General features: G+C 42.5%; 2 protein-coding genes across 6 annotated transcripts in view; one reads left to right on the forward strand and one right to left on the reverse strand.

The window, feature by feature from the left end:
• The first annotated feature begins 755 nt into the window (after positions 1-755).
• On the forward strand, positions 756-20,637 carry LOC101740055 (pancreatic lipase-related protein 2). Its single transcript, XM_004925985.4, has 9 exons — positions 756-916; positions 5,526-5,697; positions 6,272-6,368; positions 7,254-7,414; positions 13,992-14,114; positions 16,602-16,718; positions 17,231-17,356; positions 18,090-18,270; positions 19,370-20,637. Exons 2-9 carry the CDS (start codon positions 5,538-5,540, stop codon positions 19,518-19,520), a joined length of 1,116 nt encoding a protein of 371 aa, XP_004926042.1. The 5' UTR covers positions 756-916; positions 5,526-5,537; the 3' UTR covers positions 19,521-20,637.
• Positions 20,628-24,172, reverse strand: part of LOC101742298 (protein 4.1 homolog) — an 86,775-nt gene continuing 83,230 nt past the window's right edge. For all 5 annotated transcript variants that reach the window (XM_062674419.1, XM_062674418.1, XM_038018062.2 and 2 more), the window contains one exon: positions 20,628-24,117. In XM_062674419.1, the coding sequence (XP_062530403.1) occupies positions 24,046-24,117 (72 nt within the window). In that variant the 3' untranslated portion in view covers positions 20,628-24,045. The remainder of the gene's footprint in view (positions 24,118-24,172) is intronic.

Raw genomic sequence — 24,172 nt, forward strand, 5'->3', positions numbered from 1 at the left:
CAATGACTTAGAAGTTAAAGCTGTTGTGATGAGATAGTAAATCTTGCCATGGATTCACTCGTTCATAAATTTCTTTGACTTGGAAATTTAATTATATTACTGTTTACATCTAGAAACCAATGACGAAGGACTTCAGGCCTTATGCCATTTATATCAGATGTTGCAAACTGCATAGGTACACATTACACAATACTAAGAACAAGCACTCGAATTAATTCCATTTTACTGGTGGTAGGACCTCTTGTGAGTCCGCGCGGGTGGGTACCACCACCCTGCCTATTTCTGCCGTGAAGCAGTAATGCGTTTCGGTTTGAAGGGTGGGGCAGCCGTTGTAACTATACTTGAGACCTTAGAACTTGTATCTCAAGGTGGGTGGCGCATTTACGTTGTGGATGTCTATGGGCTCCAGTAACCACTTAACACCAGGTGGGCTGTGAGCTCGTCCACCCATATAAGCAATAAAAAAACAAACAAAAAAAAAAAACTCCTGAACGCCGTGACGTATGGTTTTCCAAACAAGATTTAAAACGACCGAAAATAAAAATTTCCCTATGCCCCAAATAACGTGTTTATTAAGAAAAAAATAGTCAAAAGTGTGACAGTTAAAATATGTGTGTTATAAAAATGATCTCCATTAGGTGAATATCACAACCCATAAAATTCTGGATAAGTTTTGGACTTCTAGCCGAATGTGAAACCTGGCAAAATAGGCAGCTTGAAAGTACCAACTCGCACAAGTTATATAAATAATACAATTGCAGGAAAAATACGCGGATGGTATATTAAAAAGATTACAAGTTCGCGAGTCACAGTAAATCGTGTCGCGCGTCGTAGCCACACCGCGCTGGACACACTGCTAGTTAATAAAAAAAATTTATTAAAAAAAAACTGCGTTATCCTGTCAAGAGTTGACAAGGTAAGTTTTATAGTAATTGCGGGCTTTAAGCGACTTGAGGAATAGGAAGCTTCTACCGAATAAAAAGCTACCTTTCGTGTCGTCTACCTTTTAAATTTTCTGACAAATTGCACAGCCCATTTCATTATACTAATACATTAAATCAGCAATAAATTACGTACATTAAATCAACAAAAATCGTCATCTTATATACCAAATGAAGATAAATCAAAATTTATTTCCACTTTTGTGAAATTATATTAAATTGACAAACGTTAAAGTTAACTCAAGTTTTTCTTTTTATTAACATTTTCGGATTTTTCCAGACTTGGAAAAAGAAAAAAATCCTAAGTTTATTTACCGATGTTTTTTTTATTGCTTAGATGGGTCAACGAGCTCACAGCCCACTTGGTGTTAAGTGGTTACCGGAGCCCATAGACATCTACAATGTAAATGCCGCCACCCACCTTGAGATGTGAGTTCTAAGGTCTCAGTATAGCACAACGGCTGCCCCACCCTTCAAACCGAAACGCATTACTGTTTTACGGCAGAAATAAGCGGGGTGGTGATACCCACCCATGCGGACTCACAAGACGTCCTACCACCAGTAATTACGCAAATTATAATTCGTTGAGCTAGCAAAACTAAATAAAAAAATTCCTACCTGAGAATTTGCTCGACCACCTGTCCTGGTGCAATAGGAAAGGCTTTCGGGTCACCAGTAAACCGTCCTTCCAAAGAAAAAAATCTATTTCATATCATGCTGTGTGACATACACGCATACGAGACAAGAATGAGTACACTCAGGACCCAGGTATCTTATTTGTGTACTGACTCAGGAAATGGATCCCGGACTGCACTGTAGTTAGAAACATTGATCTCTAGACGACTATGCTAGGTTGGCTGTGACCTTATAGATTCAACTAAAACATTTAAAACAATGACAGTGAACTACATTACAATAGTTCTTAAAAATAATGCGTTCTTTTTAATGTTCAACTCAACTATTGCCAATAATATAAACAGAGAAATAGCCTTGGTAGAGTATATTATTTCTACACCGAAAGCAAGGTACAATGGAACGTATGGAAAAAAACATAGTACATATTTGATCAAATTAGAATAAGTAATACTTAAACTATTAAAGAACATCTGTGCAGTAAAGCTTACTATAAAGTCAATGATTATCTAGAAGATTGCACAAAGTGGGAATGAGTTGCTCGCTCCAGGCATTTCAATATTGTAGTAATTGTTACGTTATATTACTCATTGTAAAAAATTCATATTTTAAAAAAAATCTAATATTAAAAAATAAATAAATAATAATTTCATATGTAAAAAAAAAAGACATGCCCGCTGAGTTTCTTGCCAATTCTTCTCAGGACGGAGGCTAGTTCTTGTGAATTGGCGGTAGTTTTTTTGACGTTCAACAAGTATGTACTTTCATTTATGTTGAATAAATTTTTTTTGATTTGATTTGATTTGACTTATAAATGAAAAAATCGCGCTCGATCATAGTTGTGTCACAAAATACGTACCGCATAGCGCGGAAATCAATTCAGCGTAAGTATATAGAAATATTGTTTACCGCTGTGACTATCGTCGCTAATTGTGTGAAAAATGATTTATTGAAACCATTCGCGCGTCACCTGACGTACGATGATATTACTTTTTAATACGCTTTTATTAGCTTCAGACGTATGTATGTTAGTATGTAACGGAATCTTTGAACATGATTTTGACCCTCTTCAAAACGTCGGATTAACTCGAAATCTGGTATACTTATTATGGACCGATGACAATTCAATATCAAAAAAAAATTTGAAAAAATAATAATTGAAAATTTTGAAATTCAACTAAAAAAGGAAAAAAAAATAGTTTAAAAAAACTAACAAAATACGCTTTTATAGAAAATCCAACTGGAAAATAGAAAATAAATTTTAATAAATTTGGATTAAAAATAGTGTAAGAAAAAATGATTTTATTGTAAAAAAAGCGTGGGGTGCATGGTATCAGTAGTTATATATATTTTATGAACAGATATGAGTAGAAGGGTTATTTGGATAATATCCTGAAATGCACCCCACGCTTTTCTACAATAAAATCATTTTTTCTTACACTAATTTTAATTCAAATTTATTAAAAAAAAAATCTATTTTTTAGTTAGATTTTCTATAGAAGCGTATTTTGTTAGTTTTTTTAAACTATTATTTTATAGAATCGTACTCTGGAGTGGCGACAACGTCCCACCATTATAATACAGTGAATATTAATAACAAATTCCTTCTCTCTCCTTCATCGCAATTTTCGTTCACTATCGAATTGCCGTCGAAGAAGTTTCGCTTCACTACATAGTATAAAACAAAGTCGCTTTCTCTGTCCCTATATCTGTCTGTCCCTATATCTGTCTGTCCCTATGTATGCTTAAATCTTTATAACTACGAAACGGATTTTGATGCGGTTTTTTAATAGATAGAGTGATTGAAGAGGCAGGTTCATACGTATAATAACATCCATTAAATAATGGAGAAATCAATAGTAAATTACAGTTTCCGAAACGAAGCGAGGGCGGGTCGCTAGCCAATTAATAAAGAAGCATGTTACAGTAGGCCCCACAACATCGTCTTCATTTTATCTGTAACAGTAAACTAAAGTAGGTACTGTCACAACTAGTATTACGATCAACACTACGATCGCTAAATACGATAATTTATAAACTTAAATAATTTTTGTAACATGGCGTTCTTTCTTCTTCTTTTGTGAGTGTGGCAATTAGCTTCTTGCGATGTTGTTCCCACTACAGAGTAGAGAGTTAAAATTGGAATAGACTAAGATCAAGTTGATTTATTTTAAATTGTAATCAATTAAGAAGAAATTAAATTAAATGATGTCCCAGTAAAATAGTAAGAATCCATCACGTCATTTCGGATCCTCCCGATCCACTAACGGTGCTTTTAGGTATCCCAAGCACCGGTTATCTTTCTCGTCGAACCCGTCACTTGCGACAAAGGGCTCGACGAGTAAATTAAGCCAGAGACACAGCCCACTGAGTTTCTCGCCGGATCTTCTTAACGGTTCGCGTTTCTGATCCGGTGGTAGAATTCTGCGAAGCACGGCTCTTGCTAGGGCCAGTGTTAGCAACACTCCGGTTTGAGCCCCGTGAGCTCACCTGCACGCTAGGGCAAAGCTGAAATAGCCTCTCAAGGCAGGAAACAAAAAAAAGTGACGTTCCCGCCAACACACCGTGCGTGGACATGCGCCATATATGTACTTATGTAGTTAGAAAAAACAAAACCTGGTCGGATTTGAACAGATATGAATGAACAGTTTATGCACGGAACCCTCACCAAAGCTAAAAATAAAACAGTGGGTGACTTTTATTTGAAGCGTTTAATTAAATTAATTGTTGTTTAATTATTTTAACGATTTCACTGAGTAGATAATGTCAATTAAAGTAATTAATGCAAAAAAACCGCACTGCTCACTTCGTGTGCGGTAACGCGGGTGGCGTTAGTCGAACCAATATTATGGCTGTGTTTGATTACAGCCTACCGTCTTCGCGAGTCGTACACATAATTCGAACTATTTTTATGGCTTAATATCGCGTTTATTATTATCATATTTTTTTTGACGCTTCGTAAATATACTTTACAGTTTTCGTGGTCACGGCTAAATGGTTACAGATAAAGTAGTTTTAATTTTGTGTTTGTATTGAACAAGACCATCGAACTCTTCGTGAATATTCACGAATGATATTAAATAATCAATGAATGTGGACAAATGACTACATACGTCAGGAAAACCGACTAAAGCTTTTCATTAGAATTGAAGTAGACCAATGCTAATTTATAATTCTTTAAAAAAAAACACCAAGCCATTAATGTTGTCAAAATGGACAATGTTACTGACACGAACCCTCTTCAACAAGTATGGAACGGTTTGGCACAACATGTAAGTTTTAAGTTAACGTACGGACAGACGTATTTCGGTCCTTAGCGAACTTATATACATAGTTTTTCTGTGGTATTTTGTTTGCCAATTTGTTTGCTCCGCTATCACCACAAAATCGATGACAGATGTTGATGTTAAAATTTGTACAGTAAGTGAAAGCCGATCGTGAGATTTAAAAACTGGTGCGTATATCGTGTCGATTAAGCTAGAGATTTGAAATATTATCGTCGACATAACTTTTAGAAGTCGTCGTGGCCTAAAGGATAAGACGTCCGGTGCATTCGTGTTGAAGCGATGCACCGGTGTTCGAGTCCCTCAGGCGGGTACCAATTTTTCTAATGGAATACGTACTCAACAAATGCAAAACTCAAAAATCAAACCCGCGAAATTATAATTTGCGTAATTACTGGTGGTAGGACCACTTGTGAGTCCGCACGGGTAGGTACCACCACCCCGCCTATTTCTGCCGTGAAGCAGTAATGCGTTTCGGTTTGAAGGATGGGGCAGACGTTGTAACTATACTTGAGACCTTAGAACTTATATCTCAAGGTGGGTGGCGCATTAACGTTGTAGATGTCTATGGGCTCCAATAACCACTTAAAACCAGGTGCGCTGTGGGCGCGTCCACCCATTTAAGCAATAAAAAAAAAGTGTCGATAGTAATTCAATATGTCTGCAGATAACAGTCAATATGCCGTCAGTACTCCAAATCTTAGCCACGCTGGTATTCGCCGGTGCGACGGGCCAAAACCTAAACGTAGCCGATAAGATTGGCCGAGGTCTCGGCAAGGAGTTAGCTGCTGTTAAGCAACCTATCGACGAAACCCTCACTTTTATAGGATCCAGCCAATGTGCGTGTAGCATCTGGTATTTGTATGTATTTATGTAATGTAAGTCGTAATGTAATGTAATGTAAGATTTATGTAATGTAAGTCGATATATATAACATTGAACTATATGGACACAGAGAACTTAATTAAAAGCAAGAAATAGCAGCAGATTTATTAATTTTGTATCTTTTTGTTAATTTTTTCTTATTAATTTATTTTATAATTGTTGTGTAAATGTCTACGCTCCCCTCATATGTGTAATTATTTGATGTTATTTTTATTATTCAAATTTTTTTATTATATTATATGTTAAATCTTGTAACGCATGTTTTTGAGCGTAATAATTATTAATAATAGTGATGTCGTTTTGAGGTCAATTATATACATAGTAAATCGCATTTTGGTCCTCACGATACAGGCTATGCCTAGTGTGAGGGATCATTGGTTAATTTTATATTGTTGATGCCATCTGCGTAATCTCTCAGTTTGTTAAATGTGTAAATAGTATTCTAGGTCATGATTTAAGAGTTTATGTAGTAAATAAAGAAATTATTATTATTATTATTATTATATGTATCTTTTAACTCTGTTTTAGGTTCGAATGTAAAAAAACTGATCGGAGTTGAATATGAACAAGTCAAAGGGATCAGAGAACCAGACCTAAATCAATTAACACTTAATTTTCTCTCACAGTAAGTCTCACTTTACACTTTAATATTGATGTGATTGTGCAAGAACGACATAAATAATCTATCGTACTGTGAATGCTTGGAACGATTTAGCTTCTTTAAGTTTTAAAATATTCATGATAGTCCAAGTGAAGTTCTCACGAGGTCTGAAAATCGTAGTTTGGATCAGATGACTGTGTACATTATTTATATTATATTAGTTTATTTAGAATTGAGACATCGACAGATACCATTCCCGGTCCTGCGGACAGAATGGAAAGCAGTCGACGTCGCCTAAACACGTCATTTCGGATCCTCCCGATCTGTTTTTAGGTACCTCAAGCACCGGTCATCGTTCTCATCGAACCCGTCGCTTGTGACGAAGAGCTCGACGAATAAATTAACCCTCAGACACAGCCCACTGAGTTTCTCGCCGGATCTTCTCAGTGGGTCGCGTTTCCGATCCGGCAGTAGATTCTGCGAAGCACGGCTCTTGCTAGGGTTCGTGTTAGCAACGTCGCAAGGTTTAAGCCCCGTGAGCTCACCTACTAGTTAAGGTTACGCTGAAATAGCCTCTCAAGGCCAACGGCGGATCCAGGGGGGTCATGGGGGTCATGACCCCCCCCTGAGCTAGTTCCAGGACTTGAACTAACTTGGACTAATTGAAGAACATCATGATTTATTTATTATCTATTGTTATCAAAATTAAATTAGAAGTTCTTAACTTGCCCACGACTATGTGACCCCCTCCTGGCGCCAAAGCTGGATCCGCCCTTGCTCAAGGCTCTCAGCTAGGTAGGAAAAAAAAACCTCTGATACTATTAGGTTGAGTACCCGTCGCGACTAACAAACAGGGCATTATGTGAGCTCGAGCGCTCTGCATCTACTGATGATACCCAACACGTGCAGGTCATTCCGTGTAACGTACAACATCACAGCAGCAGCCGAGCTTGTGCCGCTGACCAGGGGCTACAATCACAACCAGAACCTGATCATCTTCATACACGGATTCACTGACGATCCTACAACGGCCACTGCGAATACTATTAGCAATGCCTTCCTAAGTCAAGGTAAAATAGCAGTTCCTTCTTAAGATACGTCTCAAATACTTTTTGCCAAGATCCAGACATTCCTAACGTGAGAGCAAAGTTGATTCCATTAACCTTGAACAATTTTCTTTTTATCTCTCAACCTTAAAACAGCACTATATATGTTCTTCATTCCATGGCGACATGTCTACTTTTAAGCCCTGTTCTTTATTTCGCTTCGAGTAGTTCCGGTTACTAACTAACTGCTTCGTGCCATCTCCAAAACGATTTTATAATCGATACGACATCCCTAAAATCGTCGAGATATTCTTCTCGAGCGTTGTAGATGTTAGTAGATCCTTCGATGTTCGTTCAGCTATTCGGCGATAGATGGCGTAACGATATCTTCGTCTCCCGTCCACATCCAGACGGTGGTGGCGATCCCATCAGAACCAGTTAAGACAAGTCAAGTCGTCGTGGCCTAACGGATAAGACGTCCGGTGCATTCTTTTTTTTTTTTTTTTTTTTTTTATGATTGAAGGATTACTGGTGGCCCGGAGGCCTTTCCAGCTTCACCAGGACAGGTGGGCGAGCAAATGCTCAGCCAGGAGGGGTGGGATTTGCTAACAACTGCCCGAGCGCCTCCGAAGGAGACCTAACAACTCAAGAGCAGTTGCTTCGCGAATGAATCTACTACCGGATCGGAATCGCGACCCACTGAGAAGATCCGGCGAGAAACTCAGCGGGCTGATGCATGGGTTAGGCTGCACGTCGACCTCTTTGTCGAGTTCGACGCGTACGGTTACCGGGGTTCCTCAGCCTGCTCCTAGTGTTAGAGCTGAAGGTATCTAATGCAAGAGTTATTGGATCTGATGGATCCGTAAGGACGTGTCTAGGGCGACGACGGTGACTTGCTCCTGCGTGATCAGGATTCGGGGAGTAGTCAGCGGCAGCAACGATAAGGCGATTATCATGACGCATAGCCTTATCGAAGTAACGTTCCGACACTGACTTCATGTGTTTGCGGATCGATTCGAGGCCCAGGTCGTCGTGTAGGTCGACGTTCCTCACGAACCACGGAGCCCCGACGGCTAACCTGCAAAAGCGGGATTGTAGGGATTGGAGGGTGTCTATGTGTGTGCGGGCCGCGTGAGCGAACACCACACTCGCGTAAGTCATGACGGGCCTTATGCAAGTTTTGTAAAGTGTCACCTTGTTCCGAAGGGACATTTTACTCCGCTTACAGATCATGGGATAGAGTCTGCCGAGAATAAATGCGGCACGATCGCGGACTGTTTTTATATGCGGGCGGAATGTCATGGATGCATCCAGGGTGACTCCCAGGTACTTGACCTTCCTAGCCCAGGGTATAGGTTGGCCGAAGAGGGTGATCGGGGGTGTGATATTTCTCCTCCTAATGCGGGAGGAAATAAGCGGTGAGTTTCCCCTTTGAAATAACACTGCTGTGCTTTTCGCTGGGTTGATGTCTATGCGCCATTTTCGGAACCACTGTCCGAGGGTTAACGCTGCACTCTGGAGCTTACTCGCGATTAGGGACTTGTTTCTACTTGAGTAGTAAACGGTTGTGTCGTCAGCGAATAAGGCTAGCTGAGTCGGCGGCGACCGGGGAATATCGTTAATAAATAAACTAAATAGGAGCGGAGAGAGAACGGAGCCTTGCGGGACTCCAGCCGTGAGTGGTCGCGGGGAGGAGCGGGTTCCCTCTACTCGATATCGAAAAGAGCGGTTAGACAAGAAGTCTCGTATGATGAGCACGAGACTATCCGGTACGCCCATGTTGAAAAGTTTGAAAATCAAACCGTTGTGCCAGACTTTGTCGAACGCTTTTGCGACGTCGAAGAAGAGGGCTCCCGTATAGATCGGTTTTGGTCGGTTAAGTCCTACAAGAATGTGCTCCGTGAGGCGGTGCACCTGTTGTACGCATGAGTGATTTGCACGGAATCCGAATTGTTCATCGATGAGAATGCCCTTTGATGAGACGAAGTCTCTGAGGCGTTTGTAGAGCAAACGCTCATACAGTTTGCCCAGAGACATGAGGAGGCTAATCGGGCGGTAACTCGTCGGATGATTTTTTGGTTTACCGGGTTTATGTATGCCGATAACGTCTGCTTCTTTCCACACCGCGGGAAAGATACAGTTCGCCATAGCGGCATTGAAAATAGATGCCAACATCACGATGAGTTGGATGGGTAGAAGTTTAATAACGCGGTTAGATATACCGTCGGAACCGGGAGCCTTGCGAGGACGTAGGTCTTTGATCAGATCTTTAACTTCCATTGGAGTGACGGGTGGTAACGCATCCGAGGGTGGCAAGGAGGCTCTGCGTTCTACCTCACTGTCTACTAATTCTACATGAACAGGGTCCGCGGATTGAATGCTGGGCGTGCACTGGGTTTGCAATGTATCGGCCAGCAGCTCTGCTTTTTCGTCATCATCAAACGCCGCGAGTCGACCTGAGGGGCCTACGAGGGGGGGCATAGTTACAACCGTATCCGATTTGAGAGTACGAGCTAAACGGTAGTAAGACCTTTGAGAGGGCGCGAGTCCTTCTAAGAAATCAGACCACCTAGCATCTCGGATTTCGGCGATGCGAGACTTTACGTCGCGTTGTAGGGCACGCATTCGAATACGATTTTCCATGGTAGGATACCTATCGTAGGCGCGGATCGAAGCGTTCTTAGCTCTAAGGAGTTCCCTAATATCGTCGGGCAATTCAAAGCGGTGAAGGAAATCCTCCGCTACAACTTGCTTCGATGACCTATCTAATGTCGAGGTAATGTGTGACGTTAGGATGTCTATGGCTTCAGCGGTATCCTGAAGAGACGGGGTAGAGTCCGGGCTAAACGGGAGCGATGGTGGATCAGATTCAGCCAGGCTGATGCCCAGCGTGTGCCAATCCACCACAGTCCTCGTGACGGGAACGGAATCGGGAGCGCGACCGAGTTTCATAACGACGGGACGGTGGTCTGAATCTAACTCTGAAACTACTTCGATCGAGTGTAAGCGCAGAGCTACGTTTTTTAATAACGCTATGTCGAGTATATCCGGGCGATGCGCGATATTTAGCGGGTAGTGAGTCGGGGTTAGCGGAGCGATGATATCGAAGGCGAGATCATCAACTAGCGCGTCGAGCCGCCTGCCATTAGGGGTTGTGGTGTGAGAATTCCACCTGATGTGTTTACAATTTAGGTCGCCCGCCAGAATGACAGAGCTTCCCATGCTGAGCAGCGCCTCGATATCACTGCTTAGAACAATCTTATCCGGTGGAAGATAAACGGACGCGATAACGATCGGCGCGTGTCCCGTCAGTGAGATTCGGCATACTGATGCTTCGATGTTAACGAGCGCGGGGGGATCGAGCGGGATGCAGTGCAAGGCTCTTCTGTAGTAGATGACGGTACCACCACCACGAGCAGTGAGCCTGTCGTTCCTAACCATGTTATAGTTCGCGATTTTAGGGTCGCGGCGCGCGGGCTTAAGTAGAGTCTCCTGTACTAAAAATATGTCAATTTGATGGTCACGCAAAAAATCACAAACCTGATCACGTTGATTTGCGAGACCGTATGCGTTAAAAAATCCTATTGTTACGGATAGGGGTTTCAGCCTACTTTTGTACGCCATTGATTACCGGCGGAGTGAGGGGAGGACGTACGTATTTAACGACGCGTATACGTCGGCGTATTCTTGCACAACGGCGATGAAGTGCTGTGCAGTGGAGGCGGCGCGGATGGCGTCACCTAAAGCGTTAACGCGCTCAAAGTTAATCGATTGAAAGAAGTCGATCGCTAGAGCAAGATTGTCGGACGCTGTCGGAGGGCAATTCGCGGGGGAGGGGCGTATCGCGGGGGCGGGACGAATCGCGGAGGAGGGAGTTGTAGCCGTGTTCGTGTACGGCAGCGGTTTCGCCCAGGCCGAGCCACTGGGCACCGGCGCCGGAACGAATGCTGGCTTAGCCTGCGACACAGAGGGTGCCGAGGCTTTGATGTCTGGGTGGGAAGCTCGGAGGCGGTTTTGGCGGGCGACGCGGCGATTTATTTTCGGGGCTCGGGGGCATCCGCGGTAATTTGCGGGGTGACCCTGTGTTCGACACAGGACGCAGCTAGGCGGTTCCGTCGCGGTTTTTTGATCGCGAGTGCAAAGGGCCGTAGCGTGATCGCCTAGACACTTGACGCATCGGGGGCGCGCGTGACAGTTACGGGAAGAATGCCCGTACAGTTGACAGTTATGGCACTGGCTAGGAGTGCCTTTTTTATGGGGGGCTTCGACGGCGATACCGGAGAGCCTACAGACGGTACGTATGTTAAAAATTTGCTTACCCTCGGGGGTAGGCTGGAGGGCGACTAGAACCATATTATATGGCTCCCTACCGCGGCCGGTGTGCATGCGGTGCACTGAATTTACTGGTAGGCCTTGTTCCAGAAGGTCGGCCTTGACGAGTTCGGCATCCAACTCTTTAGGGATGCCACGTATGACGGCACGAAGTTCGCGCTCCTCCTGGAGCGTATACGTATGGAAACTTATACGCTCCTTACGGAGGTAAGAAGAGAGGGCCCTATGGTCGTCGGGTGTTTGAACCTTAATTTGAATGCCGTTCGCGAGGTTACGGGCATTCGTGAAATTAATATTTTTGGCCTTAAGGGCCAGGGAAACTCGTTCCCAGGCTGCCTTCTCTTGAAGGATTACCGGGGGAGGGGCTTGGATTTTCTTTTGTACTACCGGGCGCGGCGACGGTGTAGCACGGGCAGGGGGAGCAACGGGGGTCGGTGGACGGAGGCGCGACGCGTTCGCGGCTCTGCTTACTTTGGCGGCCGCGGGAGCTCGGGCTTCCGCAGCGCGCCTCTTACCTTTTTGGACTACTGTGAATCCATCAGTCGAGGGGGCGGGGGAAAGATCGACCTCCATGTCCGACTCCGAGTCGGATGAAGAGGAGGGCGCGGGCGACCCGCAGGCGGGCGTTTTAGAGGGCGCGGGGTTGACGGTCGCGACGGAGGCCACGGACAATCGCTCGGGGGCAGAGGACGGCGCGGGCGCGATGGAGGCCGCGGATGAACGCGTGGACGCGACGTGTGCTGCGGATGAGCGCAGGGCTGGAACCGAGACCGCAGCGATCGACGCGGGAGCTTTGCTCGCGAGTATTGGGGACACGGGAGCGGCGGGCGCGACGGAGACCGCTTCTGAGTTCGCGGCGTGATTGGCCTTAAATTCTAAAAATTCGGCCGATAATGTCGGGTACCTCAGACGGAGGAATTCCGCGAACAGATCGATCGTGGACTCCATTGTAACTGTCACGTGCCCAGGGGGGGCTACCCCGGGACTTTTTTTTTTTTTTTTTTTTTTTTTTTTTTTTTTTTTTTTTTTTTTTTTTTTTTTTTTTTTTTTTTTTTTTTTTTTTTTTTTTTTCTGCCTTTCCCCGTTCGTAGGATCAACGGGATCTTGTTGGTCTAAATTTTCTCATTCATATCAGTTCTCGCATTTATGCCTCTCGCACTTTCACGCTTCATACTACACTTTCATTCATCACCTTTTATTCTTTTTCGGGAAATTACTCCCGCTAATTTGACCCCGGGACTTTAAACACACTCGCCTTACGGCGAGGCCCCAAAACTATAATAATCACGATTAATTACGGCACACAACCGTCCGTTCACAAACGGGCCACTAAGTTGCCGAACGAATTCCAGGAATTTAGGGGTCCGCCCGTTCACAAACGGCGGTGCGACGCAATTAGCACAGGTAGTCACTTCCGAGAAAACACTTGGACGCCAGATGTGCCACGAACCGAGGTCGGGCGATCGAACGAACAATGAGCACGTCAGCACGCGGCGAGTGCTTGGATCGGAATCACCGGTGCATTCGTGTTGAGCGATGCACCGGTGTTCGAATCCCGCTGGCGGGTACCAATTTTTCTAATGAAATACGTACTCAACAAATGTTCACGATTGATTTCCACGGTGAAGGAATAACATCGTGTAATAAAAATCAAACCCGCATAATTATAATTTGCGTAATTACTGGTGGTAGGACCTCTTGTGAGTCCGCACGGGTAGGTACCACCACCCTGCCTATTTCTGCCGTGAAGCAGTAATGCGTTTCGGTTTGAAGGGTGGGGCAGCCGTTGTAACTATAATTGAGACCTTAGAACTTATATCTCAAGGTGGGTGGCGCATTTGCGTTGTAGATGTCTATGGGCTCCAGTAACCACTTAACAGCAGGTGGGCTGTGAGCTCGTCCACTCATCTAAGCAATAAAAAAAAAAAAAAAAAAAAAAAAAAAAAAAAAAAAAAAAAAAAAAAAAAAAAAAAAAAAAAAAAAAAAAAAAAAACATAATTCTAGCACACGCGACCGTCCATCATGTATCGGGTTTTGAGGAATCGCAGCTTACTTTAAAACAACTTCTACGGTTTTAACTCGAATTATCTTTCTTTTATCGATTTTAATCCCGCGAATGTGTTTATGTCTTACTTTTAGAGGCTCTTTGCCTTACCTCAACCTCTTCAAATAGTTTTTGTTCTTTCCATTTGAGGTTTTCTTTATATATATAGTTTCGTATGTACCTTATTGTTTACAATTACCGTAGTGAATAATTTTGGTTACACAGGAGAATTCAACATTCTGGCTCTAGACGGGAGCTCACTTATCAAATGGCTGTACCTTCGTTCGACAACTTACGTGCGCTTCATGGGAGAAAAGCTCGGGGCGACTTTAGCTGCTATGGTTAAAGGTGAAATTTACAATTTGAACTAACTGATTTACTAACTAGTACGAACTAATTTACTGGTGGTAAGACCTCTTGTGAGTCCACACGTGTAGGTACCACTACCCTGCCTATTTCGGCCGTGAAGTAGTATTGCGTTTCGGTGTGAAGGGTGGGAGCAGCCGTTGTAACTATAATGAGACCTTAGAACACCTATCTCAATGTGGGTGGGGGCATTTACGTTGTGGATGTCTATGGCCGGTAACCTCTTAACACTAAGTGGGCCGTGAGCTCGTCCATCCAGGCACTAAAAAGTTTTAGCATTTAGTTTTCCTGAGAAGCTGTAACCGTCTGACAGAGTCCGTCGGAGTCACCCGTTTCGGTACATTGCTTGTCAGCATTGTAAAACAAAGACAAGATGATACTGTAAAAGATTTTTCACCATGATCCGGATATAAATAGTATTCAGATCAGGATTTTATAACAATGGACAGTTATTATCGTTAGAGGACTATCTGTTTCCTTTAGTTATAATCTTCACACACACACAACACACCGCGTATTACAAAAGTGGGGTAATTAATTGAAGTGTCTCACGCTATGTCAGCCGACAGTATTAACATCTAGTCGAAACCGGCGCTCTTTGCCAGCCGATATTTGATTTCACATTGATCCGATCCTTAATAACTGCTGGACCAATCTAAGCATTTGGTAAGCATTTCATTGAAATCGGTCAGGCCATTTCAGAGTTCTTAAGAAACACGCACACATCGACTTAAATATAAAAAGATGGATTTGTACATTTTAATTTTCAATTTCAGACTTTATACAGAGTTTGGTCACAGGATACAATTCTTTACCCTAATCTCAATATTTTTGAGGTCAGGTCAACTATGAAACAAATATGATTAGGTTTTTTTTTATTGGCGTATAGGCAGACGAGCATACGGCCCACCTGATGGTGAGTGGTTACCGTCGCTCATGGACGTCAGCAATGCCAGGGGCAGAGCCAAGCCGCTGCCTACCGATTAATACTCTCCACAAGACTCGTCTGAAGAAGGACATGTCATAGCGCTCGGGAAACACCGTGTAGGGGAGCTCATTCCAAGTTTAGAAGTCCTGATCTGAGGTTGGCGTAACTGTCTATGTGTAAGGTTTATGTACTCGCTCTAACAGTGTATTAGTCTACCCGTTTTACCCAATAAAAAAGGAGGTTTATATTTTAAGCTGTTGTCCGGTAAATATATTATTTTTTTCTATCAACTACAGAACACATGCAATGATGTAACTGAACGAGTGATTCAAGTACAACTTTACGTCAGTTCTAAATACGCTTGCGTGACCGTAATGAACGTGTTGGCTTGTCACAATCATTTGTTCGTGCTCAGCGGCTACAAATATATTTGAAATTAAACTGAAGTCTTTAGGGTTGTTTTTTAGTTGTTCGTAAAGCGCACATATGACTTTATTGTTTTGTGCGTATTGTTTGCAAATTGTAGTAGTATTTTAATAATCTTACGTTACTGGTGGTAGGTCGTCTTGTGAGTCCGCGCGGGTAGGTACTGTGTTGTATATATTTACTTTATGTTTATGTAGCCGTTCAAATGGTGTGAGCGAGTATTGTTTAATAAACAAGCGATAGTGTTCTGTGGACACGTCCTTTATTTACAATGATACAGACAATACTGACGTGCTGTAGGCACAGTACCACCACCCTATTTGTGCCGTGAAGCAGTAATGCGTTCCGATTTGAGCAACAATTTGGGCGGGGCAACCATTGTAACTATAGAACTGAGACTTAGAACTCGTATCTCAAGGTGGGCGATGGCATTTACATTGTTGATGTCTATGGGCTCATGTAACCACTTAACACCAGGTGGGCCGTGCGCTCGTCCACCCATCTAAGCAATAAAAAAAATCTCCCTCAAATGGATGGATCGGCTTCGCTCAAAGGCGAAGAACCATCCCAAAAATTATACGATACGACTGATGTGCTAGAATGATGACGGTCAACCACGATGATCAGTCATAATAGATACGTTTATAAAGAAATATCTCACTGAATGTTTTCAGTAGCAAAAAGCACGTACCTGTTAAGCTAATTTAGGAATTTATTGTTAAAAAATGTTAGTGGTCAGTGCGGTTACGACGACATCTGATTGAATTGAAATATACCTAGAACTTTCTTAAATTGTCTTTACCTTAGTACTACAGGTGCTGTTGGTACTTCCAGCAAGGTTCTTGTCATAGAGCTCTGTAAATGCGCGAGGATCAAACAATTAGACATACATATAATCTAATATCCTCAGGCTAGGTAGAGTGACGATCTATGCAGGATGGCTGACAAGAGCTGGATGAATAGAAGCCGAGGATCGTGCTTAGTGGCATGCAATTGGAGAGACCTATATCCAGCACTATAAGCTGATAACGACGATGATGTGCATACATACCCTCAAAAGACTCTCCTAGTTCGACGGTAATATCCCCCTTTACATCCACTCTATTTCTCTGCAGGAGGCATGAACCCTCGAGCTATTCACCTAATCGGCCACAGCCTCGGCTCCCACATCGCAGGGTTCACCGGGAAAACCTTCACCGACCTTACGGGAAGGCGCGTCGGCAGGATTTCAGGTATTATGATGACTGCGTACGAAATCTCCTCCGTGATACTAGAAAGGAACAACAGCAACTACCACATCCTCTGCAGTACTTATGAGTCCTCCTCCTCCTCCTTCAGTCAATCGCTCATTGCTGAGCATCGTGATGCGCCCGCCTGTGACTTTTTTTTGTAATTTGTAGCCACTTTATGTCGGTCAGTGGCACAGTGAAGTGCGTGGCTCAGTCTCATGTTCAGATACTCGGACACTTGGTCACTCCATCTTTTTCGGCTTATTAATACTTTTTATCTTTTTTTTTGTACTTATGAGTAGCAATACTTAATTTGTTAGTAGATATGGACTTGATAAAACCGTGCTCTATTACCGGGTACAATATTGAGATGCTTTTAATTCAAAAGGCCCCTTTTGTAACGGCACACCGGTAGTCAAATGTGCGTTGGACTTTCACAATTCGCTGGTCAACGAGACGAAAATGGCCGCTCGTTCACACGAGCACCAGTAATGTGACGCAGCTCCCGTGTGCAGGACTGGACCCGGCCGGCCCGTGCTTCAGCAACATCGACCCCGAACTGCGGCTCAAGGCGACTGACGCTGACTTCGTGGACGTCATACACACGGACGCCGGAGTATACGGGCTCAGAGATGCCGTAGGTGAGCACCGTTATCTTTGTATTACACAGACGGGTGATCGAGCTCACTCTTTGTCCTCTCCGTCCGGTGGGATCAGCTCACAGCGTAACCCACGAGCAACACAACGTGACTACTGCCACTCTGAGATTTTTTATTTATTGCTTAAATGAGTGGACGAGCTCACCTGGTGCTAAGTGGTTACTGGAGCCCATAGACATCTACAACGTAAATGCGCCACCCACCTTGAGATATAAGTTCTAAGGTATCAGTACAACGGCTGTCCCACCCTTCAAACCGAAACGCATTACTGCTTCACGGCAGAAATAGGCGGGGCGGTGGTACCTACCCGTGCGGACTCACAAGAAGTCCTACCACCGGTAATTACGCAAATTATAATTTTGCGGACTTGGTTTTTATTACACGACGTTATTCCTTCACCGTGGAAGTCAATCGTGAACATTTGTTGAGTACGTATTTCAAACTCTCAGACACAGCCCACTGAGTTTCTCGCCGGATCTTCTCAGTGGGTCGCGTTTCCGATCCGGTGGTAGATTCTGCGAAGCACGACTCTTGCTAGGGTTCGTGTTAGCAACATCGTCAGGTTTGAGCCCCGTGAGCTCACCTACTAAAGTTAGGGTTACGCTGACATAGCCGCTAGGGCTATCAGCTTAGGTAGGAAAAAAAAAAAAAAAAAAAAAAAAAACGTATTTCATTAGAAATCTCGAATTAAGACTAATTTCCTCGCACCTTGCAGGCCACGTGGACTTTTTCCCGAACAGCGGCTCCCAGCAACCGAACTGCTTGCTGCAGACGTGCAGCCACAGCCGAGCCTGGCTCTACTACGCAGAGTCCGTGGTCAACAAGGAAGCCTTCCTCGCAGTGCCTTGTAAGGACTGGGACGCCTTTAGGAAGAATCAATGTGGCGCCGAGATAAGGTGAGGAGACCTAGACTAGTAATGTACAAGGACAGACTGCCCGGGGTTTAGTAGGAGTATACCGGGCTTCGTGTGATCGCCCCACCGTCAGTAATTGTGCCAATAAAGAAATTTCTCTGGTCATGACTTCATGAACATTTGTTAAGTATGTATTTCCTTATTAAACATTGATATTGGTATAATAAATAAATACTAAAAACTTTTATTTCAAGACATCATAGTCTCATAGTGTGTTAGTGTTACAAATAACTTAAGAACTATGTAGTATTTAAGTAAATTTATAAACTCCATCCCTGGCAGCCCCATCAAGCAGCATGTAGAACATGTAACTTGATGAACCTACCCAGGGTCGGGCCGTCCAGTTTTATACCGGAAACGTAATTATTACTGATTTATTACTGGTGGTAGGACCTCTTGTGAGTCCGCGCGGGTAGGTACCATCACCCCACCTATTTCTGCCGTGAAGCTGTAATGCGTTTCGGTTTGAAGGGCGGGGCAGCCGTTGGTGGGTGGCGCATTTATGTCGTAGATTTCTATGGGCTCTAGTAACCACTTAACACCAGGCAGGCTGTGAACTCGTCCACCCATCAATAAAAAAAAACGCGCTACGAGGTAACTTTACATTTTAAGGTTACAGCCACACCTGCCTCAAGGAATTTAGGTGGGTATTTTTTTTTTTTATTGCTTAGATGGATGGATGAGCTCACAGCCCACCTGGTGTTAAGTGGTTACTGTAGCCCATAGACATCTACAACGTAAATGCGCCACCCACCTTGAGATATAAGTTCTAAGGTATCAGTACAACGGCTGTCCCACCCTTCAAACCGAAACGCATTACTGCTTCACGGCGGAAATAGGCGGGGTGGTGGAACCTACCCGCGCGGACTCACAAGAGGTCCTACCACCAGTAATAAATCAGTAATAATTACGTTTCCGGTATAAAACTAGATGGCCCGACCCTGGGAAGGTTCATCAAGTTACATGTTCTACATGCTGCTTGATGAGGTTGCCAGAGACGGAGTTTATAGATTTACTTAATTAGTATTCGTATAATGTGTGTTCTTGGAAAAACAATTAAAAAAATTATTTTTTGGTCCAGCATTATGGGCTACGGCACTCGGCCGAGCGCCCGCGGGGTATACTTCCTGCGCACCGCCGAGGACTCCCCCTACGGGCTCTCCCGCCGCGGGACGGTCTATGAGAACAACGAGGGCGTCATCAGGACCATCGGCTCCAAGATCCTCGGGTGACCAGCGGGGTTGACCAACCAATACAGCTCATATTCTCATTATGACATTATACACAATATTAAATACACTATATTCAACACATTATCTATATATTAATACGTGAAGCAAAAACTTTGTATCCCTTTTTACGAAAATTGCGCGGACGGAGGAGAATGAAATTTTCCACACTTATAGAGAATATAGAGAAGAAGTGCACAATGCTAATATTTTTTTAAATTTTGCATAAAATATACATTAAATCAATAAAGAAAACATTACACACACTACATACCATGTATTTGACGCACACACGCATGCATACTATTTATTGTCAAACTTTTGTTCTTGACGTCTGTGGTCAAATTGAGAATAGATTAAATATTGTTTGTCTTTATTAATATGTTTTTATAGTGTAGCCTTGGCAAAATTTGTGATTATAGAAGTATAAAATACAAACATAATAGTGTACAAACTTACAATTCCAATTAATTATAGTCGAATTTCGACGAATTTTAATGTTAACTTTTCGAAGTTTTAGCCACTAACTGTTTTTAATTTTGTAAACACTTAACTATTAATAGCCTTTTTTATTTAAGAACAAGAGAAAGCAGAAGTTAATGATAATTTAGATTCATATGGATAAATTTTAATTAAACAGAATCATAAAAGATCAGTGGAATAGGCCTACCGGGGAAACCGACTTAAAAAAAACGCGCTAAGTACATTACCACTTTTGAAGTCGTTGTGGCCTAAAGGATAAGACGTCCGGTGCATTCATATGCATATATTTAAGAACAAGCACACTCATTAGTATACAAATTATGAGAAAGAGAGAGAGAGAGAAGAAAGGGAGAGAGTAGGTGAGAGCGAGATAGCGCACATGAATTATAATATTATTATGAGGGAGCCATTTAGTAACTAGTTTAATGTCTCACACTGTTATTTCTAAGACAGGAATGAACATTAAAAACAGATCTTAAAACCTAATATAGTTAATAATTAATAAATTTATAAATCGTTATGATATTTGAAGGCCGACTGCTTTGACAAATAGCGCCATTGACATTTGAGAATACTTCAATATGTCAACAAGTCTCAGCAAACATTTGTCCAATAAAACTTCAGAAATAAAAACAAAGCATCTTTATTTTATTTTTAATATCTATTACATAACTTCACGTAATTTAAATAATTAAAAATAATAATAAAACGAAAAGTGGGACGATTTAATTTTAATAATAAAAAATATGAAAAATAAACATCTATAATTATTACAAAAAAAAAAAAACTTGGACGAGACATTTGTAAAAGCCGGCAACTTGTTTTAACACTTTTTTTTACAATTTTGAATACAACGTGCTATATATCACTTTTATATGAATATAATATGTTATATTTATATATTTTATATGAATATAATATGCTTCTTGCTGAAGCAAGAACTGTGGTCCGTGGACATACTAACAGGAAATCGGATAATCTATACATATAAATAAAATTGGAGTGTCTGTTTGTAATATTGAAATAACCACTTTTTACTACATTCATATAAATATATATACGGTACATACACCAAAATAACATTTTTTACATTTTTTTTCTGTCTGTTTGTTCCGGCTCATCTCTGGAACGGCTGGACCGATTTTGATGAGACTTTCACTAATAGGTAGCTGATGATATAAGGAGTAACTTAGGCTACCTCTTTAGATTAGCTTCGCCCCGCGGCGTCACCCGCAGTTATTGTCGTACCGCGCGCAACATGGCGGGACTCGCCTATCAATAATAAAATTTAATGTTTCCGAAGCGAAGCGGGGGCGGTTCGCTAGTTAGATATATATAAATACATTCTAATAAACTACGTATTCGAAGCCGTGTTTACAAATGTCTGTGCCCGATATAAACGAGATCGCGGTGCGGTCCCCAGCCCCTAAGTGCCCGCGGACCGCACCGCGATCTCCACAACGCTCGGTGACCTCCTGCGGAAGTTACTCAGACACGCGAGGGTTCCCTTCAGAGTCCTGAATAACGTTCACAAGGAGTCCACTGCGCGTACTAAATATATCATTACTCATAAACGCATCACGACTCAACTCAATAAAATGTCAATACACTTAAATAAAATATATGCATAATATAAAATTACGAACCGGTCAGATTTTAAATCACGACGTAAACTCAAGCAAGGCGCTTTTACAAACTTAAGCTCTAATTATGTATATATATATATATATAAAAACATTAGCATTACGAGTACGCGCGTATTGCGACAATTGTATCGATGGAAGAGATGTGCGGCGTCGGCGGCGTCTGTGTGTCGCACTCACTATACTGCTATTCCTTTTTTTTTTATAGATGGGTGGACGATCTCACAGCCCACCTGGTGTTAAGTGGTTACTGGAGCCCATGGACATCTACAAATGCGCCACCCATCTTGAGATATAAGTTCTAAGGTCTCAGTATAGTTACAGCGGCTGCCGCGCCCTTCAAACCGAAACGCATTACAGCTTCACGGCAGAAATAGGCGGGGCGGTGGTACCTACCCGTGCGGACTCACGAGTGGTCCTACCACCAGTATACATCTCAATATATTTTTACATCTCATTATATTACTCATAGATAAATAGCAGTATACGAAAGTTTTCACGAAAAAACAAAAACAAAAAAAAAACACTAAGTGTCATGATCTAGCCTTAAAAGTCTATTAGACTTTAGAACCTGTCGAGGTTTCTGGAATGTCATCAATAAAACGAAAAACTTTATAAACGCTTATGCGAAAACAAAAAAAAGCTTTAATAACGTGCTTTATTAGCAGTTACAGAGAAATATAAAGACGAAAAAAAAAACGCATTATTTTTTTTGAAATGTTTTTTTTTTACAAAACTGGCCTTAATTATAGTGCCGGTTACTGACATGAAGCTGATCTTTTTCCTCAAGATGAGCTTTTGGAGCTTTCAAATAAGAAAGCGATCAGTAATAGCTTTGATAGTTAGAAGCTATTAGTGCTGGTATAGTCCAGTTGCGGAGAAGGAAGAATTTCATAAAATGACCTCTTTTACCTACTGACAGTGGTCACTAACATTTTTGTATTAAGCACGGTTTACATAAAAAAAAAATTGAGGGAGAATAAAATTACTATCTTGTTAAATAAATTTTTGTTATTATAATAAATTATATATTTAATAAGTTAGTAAATTTTATAATATAAAATATAAATAAATTATTGTTATAACAATAAGATATTTATTTAGATTTTATATTAAAACAGTTATAAAAATCGAGTTACAATAAAATTACTAGCTTAGCAGAAATAAATGAAAATTCATAAACCAAAATCTGATTCCTCTGTATCGGAGTTATTGCTTGCCTTACTGCTCAAGGCCAACATGCCAACAAAAACAAACCTTACGGTCTCAGGTAAAAGTTTTACAATTCCTGAGACCGGCGGTCATTGTATCTGTGCGAGCGAGACCCATTATATTTACGCGGGAGTGACAAAGACAGGTAATATTTTTATTCCTTAGATGGGTGGACGAGCTCACGACCCACCCGGTGTTAAGTGGTTATCGGAGCCTATAGACATCTACAACGTAAATGGCAGGCAGGGTAGTGGTATCTACCCGCGTGGACTCACAAGAGGTCCTACCACCAGTAATTACGCAAATTATAATTGTGTGGGTACATTTTTATTGCACTCTACTATTCCTTCACCGTGGAAGTCAATCGTGAATATTTCTAAGTACGAATTTCATTAGAAAAATTGATACCCGCCTGCGGGATTCGAACACCGGTGCATCGCTACATACGAATGCACCGGACGACTTATCCTTTAGGCCACGACTTCAAATAAGGGGTTAACATATGAAATTCTTTCTGCTCCGCGACTGGACTACAGCAGTAAATATATAGCGGCGGCGTCCGCTCCAACAACAGCACCGGAGCGGCGGGCCCGCGTCGCGCGTCGCTGTAGCGACTGGTGGCGGCGGGCTGGCGTCGCGCGTCGCTACAGCGTCGGTGGCGGCGGGCAGCACTACACTATCGGCAGGCGGTGGTCTGACTCGTGCGAGCTTAAAGCTATGTCGGTCGAGGCTCGACTTATCAAAGTACACTTAAAATCTAAAACACTCAAATATCAATGAGGCATCTTTAAATATACAAAAAAAATGATTAGCTTTCCTGATTGAAGTTAAGGCATTCTCGAGTGCCCGTGGTCATATGCAATTGATGCTCGGGTATTGTTCTTAAATTAAATTTACAGTTTAATGATAGAGCGGCATTAGCGTCGTTGGAGGCCGACCTCTGTGAGCACTCGTGAACACAGCACGTACCCGAGCTGAGCATTTCCACAATCGTATCGTGTAGGAGCCATCGACAAACGTTAATTCTGCAGTCGCACAGTTTAATAATTGAAGTATTGAATATCAGTGAGGGTTTCACTCACTACTCTTCCACTTGTCGAGTACGAAGAGTTACGACTGTTTCTTGCAAAACTAAATATTGGTATGAGCGTTGCGTGTGGAGCGGCGGGCGGCGCGGGAGGCCCGGGCGGCTAGGGCTGCGCGCTCTGCTGCTGGATCTCGATCTTCTCGACCGTCATGTCCGGGTTCATGGCCGTCGCTTCCTGCAACACGCATTATCCGTTGTTTAGTGGACAGAACATATCAGTTTACGGAGAG

This window comes from Bombyx mori, chromosome 20 (assembly GCF_030269925.1).
Source record: "Bombyx mori chromosome 20, ASM3026992v2".
Classification (NCBI taxonomy): domain Eukaryota; kingdom Metazoa; phylum Arthropoda; class Insecta; order Lepidoptera; family Bombycidae; genus Bombyx; species Bombyx mori.

Coding starts and splice junctions, on each gene's coding strand:
- LOC101740055 (XM_004925985.4), top strand. CDS start 5,538: ATGCCGTCAGTACTCCAAATCTTAGCCACGCTGGTATTCGCCGGTGCG. Junction 7,415..13,991: donor CAATGCCTTCCTAAGTCAAG/GTAAAATAGCAG, acceptor TTGGTTACACAG/GAGAATTCAACATTCTGGCT. Junction 14,115..16,601: donor TTTAGCTGCTATGGTTAAAG/GTGAAATTTACA, acceptor ATTTCTCTGCAG/GAGGCATGAACCCTCGAGCT.